The sequence below is a fragment of the Eptatretus burgeri genome, chromosome 2 (genome assembly GCF_056783735.1).
Source record: "Eptatretus burgeri isolate ZD-2024b chromosome 2, Ebu_testis_v1, whole genome shotgun sequence".
NCBI classification, from domain to species: domain Eukaryota; kingdom Metazoa; phylum Chordata; class Myxini; order Myxiniformes; family Myxinidae; genus Eptatretus; species Eptatretus burgeri.
In genome coordinates, this window is record NC_140962.1 from 157,126,089 (window position 1) to 157,132,088 (window position 6,000).

The window sequence follows — 6,000 nt, forward strand, 5'->3', positions numbered from 1 at the left end:
GCATGTGCCCTTTTAGTTCTTACCCAATGCCTCTCTCTCCCAGGATGTTCGCCACACAGCTGCTTGCCTACTCCGTCTTCGGTCTTCCTTAACTGCTATGTGGTCTGGAGCTTCTCTTTCCATGCTATTTCCTTCACTTGGTTCAGTGTTACTGACAGTGTGCATGCGGCCATAGATGGGGTTAACTTCATTGTGTTCAAGCCTTGCGCTTATTACCTCCTCCCACCAAAGGTGGATGGAGGTTGTGTTTTCACCCGTCTGTCTGTTGCAAAAATTTTTCAAGTTCGAGTGTACTGGTTGGTCTTGCGCGTTATTGTCTGTCTCTGTTTGTCTGTGTTTATCACCTGCAGGTCACAATTTTAAACTGATCTTCATGAAATTTCACATTGTAGCACATTGTACACTTAGGTATAGCTGTGGTTGAACAGATGGAGTGGGGCCATAAATGCAACAGTATTATTGACCGCCTTCCTTCAAACAAAGCTCCATTGCATTAAATTTACGACATATTAATCCTCTTATTCCCACAAACAAAGCACCAGGGAGACGACTCTCATACACCACGGAAAATTAATGGGAGAATCCGAGTTCTACAGAAACCTGAATGAATACCACTCTGTTTATGAAAGACCATGCATGTGATTGATGTGTTACTTCTTACCTCTTTCCAGGTTGTCTATCATTTTCAACATCGGAACCTTCATCATTTGATCATGTAATAACATTTTACAGAAAGAGCGGGAACTCTTTGCTCCCTCCTCCATTATGAGACTCAGCAGAGTTTTGGATTTGCTCTTTTTCACCTCGTCAAAATCCTACAACACACACACACACACACACACGAAAAACGATCCAGTAATCAGAAGTTGGTTGTCACATCTATCGCTGTTACAGAGTTCTACATTTAATGCTTGCACTTTTTAAGTACAAGTTTGGAAACACACGACACGTCTTGTCCGAGCCGCAGGTGGCGTCACGATTCAGCCAGTGGCATGAGGGTGGAATTTGAGTGGCCGTGCTGCATAACCCGAGTTGGAGATCCGGAAAGGGGGGATGATACGAGCAAATGAGAAAGCACTCTCACTTTTGCCTTGGATGCCAGTTACTGCCAGAGTTCTGCTCTTGTATGAAGACACTTCAATGTGGCTGTGTCCTTTCACATCATTAAATCATACATACGTGCCTGCTCCACAATTCCTGAGAGTCATTTCAGTGACATTGGGTTTTCTCTTGGGATTTAACATCCTGATAACATCCTGATTTGGTTTGGTTAACATCCTGATAAACCGCTATGGTGTTTGTGAAAGCTCGAAATCGGACCGCAAGCCTGAACTTGAGCGTGTGATCACCTCTGAATTGTAAATAAGGCGGTCATCCACGAAGCGACTGCGTTGGCAGTTTGTAGCTCCTAGGCAGGTTTGTTACGAACGGTCAAGGCAAGGGGTGGGGGATGTAAACGTGACAATGCAAATGGGAAATCAAAATGAAGGGGAGCAGGGGAGAAGAAACCCAGTAATTAGTTGCTTTGCTGTGTACATTGCATAATCGCTTGGGATTTAACTTTCACATGAACTCAAGTTTGGATTTCACCCGCATGCCGGTTGGAGATCGATTGATTAAAGAACCGTCTAGTCTTGAAATAAATTCCAACATGATTCAGACAATACCGACACATACCGTTTTTGTCTTTCCTGTAATCCCTCCACCACAATCCTGAAACAGCCCACCTCATCTCCAGACATACCTCCCTCCTTCATTGTCGCTTCAGAACCAGAATGAAACATTCAAACAAAAGTAAACTAACAACTTTAAAAGGTTTTCTTTAACAATTAAACGAGACTTTTTCTTCCATTTACCTTCAACTCACACTTTGGTAATAACTGAGCTTCTCTGACCGCATCACACAAACTCGGTAAGTCCCACAACTCCTCTGACAACGAAGATGTCTCCATTTTCAAAAAGAAAAGAAGATCTTTATCAGATAAACCCTGAAGAATTCTTTCTGCCTCTGCAATGAGAAAGAAATAATAAACAGATTTATTCATCTGATGTACGAGTTCCCCTACAAGGAGCTTCAATGCAGGAGGGAGCCATTAGGTCCATCAGGGCCTGCGATAAGGTTGCCAAGCTATGGTTGCTCGTCCATGCTCATCCTTTTTAAATAACGAGCGTCAAACAAGGAAGCAGCAAAAAGTCCTTGGTATGACTCGGACAGGGTTTGAACCATGAACTTGATACTCAGATCGGACGCTCTAACAATTACAGAACCGATGTTTATTTATATCAGCATTGAATCCCATCGGGTGCACAGCGCGTCCAGTGAAGAATATTTTGAGATTGGAATGTTTTGTTTCACTTGGAAATGTAAACTCGACCGCTTACCATGAACAGATGTTGGTTCCTTTCGTGGAGCATCCTTGATCCAGGCTCCCAGACGGGGGTACGAGCCTTGAAGGTCGCGAAGGATCTTCAGAAAGATCTTCGCACTCTCTTCGCCTTTTCCATCCACGATATCCAGGCATTTGCGGATCTTGCTTGCATTGGAATTTTCACCTTTGACTTCGCTGTAATCTTGTCTGCCGAGAACTCCCTTTGCTCTGGCTTCATCGAAAGCTCTGGAAGGATCGTACATCAACGCGTCGATGATGTTTGGTCTGTTATTCCTCAGCGGTTTCACATTCCCATCTTCTTTTGGGTCATCCTCATCAGGCATGTTTGCACTGAGAGCACACACGAAGAACTATTCTGTGGTCTGAAATAAAGGGAAATGACAAGTACTTTAACGACGTCAGTAAATAAACCCCACAAAAACCACAATCAGATGCACAACTGACAAAGAATTTTAGAAGAAATTTCAACACAGGAAGAGGTCATTTCACCAGTCAACTGTGCATGATCCTATCAAATATCTCGAAACCCCTCCATATTCAATCTCTCCAATACTTCTAGGTAACCATCTATCTACTGTTTCTGCTGCCACCACCTTTCCAGGGAGACCATTCCATGCATCAACTACTCTCTGAGTAAAAGTCCCCTGCCTTGCTACCGTCTTCACTCTCCTCTTCTTTACTCTCAGACAATGGCCCCTGGTCCTTTCACTCTCTATTCTGTTGAATAATGCATCTTCACTTGTTTTATCAATACCATTAATCTATCTATAATTCCAGCAATATGTGTGCGCGCGTGCGCATGTCATTTACGAGAGCGAAGGAACGGCCTGCGTGGTTGTTTGAAAGTTTTTTTTTGCTTTTTTTTTGCACGTACGTTTTTGTTTCTTTTTCTTCCTCTTCTCTTCTCTTTGTGTTTTTCCTTGCGACGACATTGCGAAAAGGCAAAATATGTTGGCGCTAATTGAATAATTGGCCATTAAAACTAAATTGCGAATAATCGTAGCTGCGATATGCCAACTTCCGGGCCACGCACATACGGGCACACGAGAGCGAAGGAACGGCCTGTGTGTTTGTTGTTTGTGGCTCGCGGTTTGAAAGTTTTTTTTTTTTTTTTGCACGTTCGGCCACGCATGTACGGGCACGTACTAGTTATTATAAACATATCTATCATATCTCCTCCTAACCGCCTCCTTTCTAGTGAATAAAACCCTGTCTACTTCATCCGCTCCTCATAGCTGAGTCTAGCTAGGCCCGGAATCAATCTAGTAGCCCGACGCTGAACCCTCTCTACGGCATCTATGTTCTTCCGGAACTGTGGTGACCAGAACTACACACACTATTCTACATGTGGCCCTCACTAAATTCCTGTACAATGTTAACACAACCTCTTTTGATTTATAATTGATCCCCCTCTGAATACAACCGAAAACCCTGTTTACTTTACCCATAGCTGCCTGGCACTGTGCTGCCTGCTTACCTCCCGTATATTTTACCACCCCCAGATCCTTCTCCCGTGTGACACGCTCCAAAATTACCCCTTACATCCTGTAATCTCTATTTTCATTGTTCTTTCCCATCCCTAACACCTTACACTTGTTCAGGATAAATTACTTCTGCCAGTCTTTTTCCCAATCCACACAAGTATCTGATCACCACCTCCTCTGCTATCCATCTTACCTCCAAGCTTTGTATCATCCACAAATTTGGAAAGCTTACTCTTTACCCCATTATTCAATTATCTACCTGACCAGCCACTCCACAAGCCCTCACTTTGGCTAACAACCTCCGATATGGTACCTGATCAAATGCCTTCTGAAAGTCCAGACATACTATGTCCACTGTCTTTCCCTCATCCACCCAATCAGACACTGCTTCATGGAACTCTAAAAGGTTTGTAAAACAGGAACTACTTTTGGTAAACCCATGCTGACTACCTTGAATTAATCTGTATTTGTTTAAATTGTTCCTCATCTGGTCCTTAATTAATGTCTCCAACACCTTCCCGACAACTGAAGTCAAACTAACACGTCTATAGTTTCCCAATTCTTCTCTGGAACCTTTTGTTCGCCATTATGTTTCCACCCTTGTCGATGTTTGACTGTCTGTGATCAGGATATATCAAAACGTCGTTGACGGATTCGGACAAAACTTGGTGGACAGGTTGGGTATGTGACCAGGATTCGATTTTAGTGAAGATCCGGCCTATCAGTGGATACAAACGGTGAACTGTTCCACCTGGCGGAGGTGTGCGCTCCACCGAGTGCTGTTCCAGTTCAACAAGGTGTTACATTTGCTCCTCTCAAATTCTCCGGTACCTGTTCTGACTACAATGACCTGTTCACCTGTTAAAGATATCCGCTACGATTACCTGTTCTACCACGTCCCTCAAGACTCCTGCATGCATGTTACCTGTCCAGGAGCTTTACCATCTCTTACCTGCTTCTTAAACTAAATCTCCACCAACAGCCCTTCTGTTGTTCTTTCGGCTGCTCCCGTTAGGGGTCGCCACAGCGGATCATCCGTTATGATCCGCATTCTGATTTGGCACATGTTTTACGCCGGATGCCCTTCCTGACGCAACCCTGGTCGCCTCTTACGACACAGGGATAAGGATTGGGTTTCGCCATGATTCCGGGTTGCCCTACACCCTCTCATAGCGCGGCCCAGCGCAGAGCACCCGTCCTCAAGCGATCCTCCAACCCAAGCCTCCGAGTAGCCGGATTACAGGCGCACGCCACTACGCCCGGTACCAACAGCCCTTCTCCACCCCCGATATCGATTCCCTCCGCCCCTGATCCCTCCCCAGACTGTGATCATGTTCTCTTTTGGATTGACGAGTTATTTTTCTTAACTCGTCTCCGTTTGGTCCTAATAGTGACGTCACGAGTCCGATCCCATTCCCGTTATTTTGTTTTTAAATAATGAACATTCCTGACCCCCCGAACCTGCTGAGCCCCTCTGAATGGATGGATTATTATCCACTAACCTGGTAATCGCTCCAACTCCACCATCAACGTCCTCCGACTCGTGGCCAATCTTAAAACATGCTGACCGCCTCTTCCGACGTCTTTTGGGAGCAGCCGTCGTGACGTCATAGCGTAACGGACACGGGGTCACGTGCTTTCTCGCAGGCATTTGAAAACCTCGAAACGTATGTTACGCGCCATACGTATGGGGCTGCATCTTGGAGCACGCTGTCCTTCGGATCATTGTATAAAGCCGGCTGTCCAGTCTGCAGTTTGCTTTTGGTCGTGGAAGCTAATTAAGGATCCCACGGCCACGGAACCTCTCGCGGGAGTGTAGGCCATTGTGTGCCGGTGTAAAGACTTCAAGCTACCCCCTCTTTCAAGTTACCTCCCGGTAATCTGAAATCGATTTCAAGTTACCTCCGGGGGTAGCCTGAACCCGATTTCATATTACCCCCCTCCCTGATTTAGCTGAAATGATCAATTATTTTGCCCAAAACTCATGATACGTTTATTGAATAGAACACGTAAAACATACAAGATTGAAAGCTCGTCTCAAAGTCTGGAAACATAAAAAATGTAAAAAATGTTAATTGTACTGGTGGTGGTGGTCGTATGGCAGCTGAGCTGCCGGGGTAGCTATC

General features: G+C 45.0%; 1 protein-coding gene across 7 annotated transcripts in view; it reads right to left on the bottom strand.

Annotated features, from left to right (window-relative positions):
• LOC147033680 (NACHT, LRR and PYD domains-containing protein 12-like) overlaps window positions 1-5,492 on the bottom strand; it is a 45,784-nt gene extending 40,292 nt beyond the window's left edge. For 5 of the 7 annotated variants that reach the window (XR_015055597.1, XR_015055598.1, XM_085871772.1 and 2 more), the window contains exons 1-4: window positions 5,377-5,492; window positions 2,383-2,752; window positions 1,857-2,008; window positions 662-815 (exon numbers count right to left, since the gene is read on the bottom strand). Coding sequence is in view for 5 of the 7 variants with exons in the window: in XM_085871772.1 (XP_085727898.1) it covers window positions 662-815; window positions 1,857-2,008; window positions 2,383-2,713 (637 nt within the window). In the remaining 2 variants the exon portion in view is untranslated. Of the gene's footprint in view, window positions 1-661; window positions 816-1,856; window positions 2,009-2,382; window positions 2,753-5,376 lie in introns of those variants that run through there. The other 2 variants (XM_085871773.1, XM_085871774.1) reach the window with 2 other exon arrangements.
• Between the last annotated feature and the right edge of the window lie 508 nt (window positions 5,493-6,000).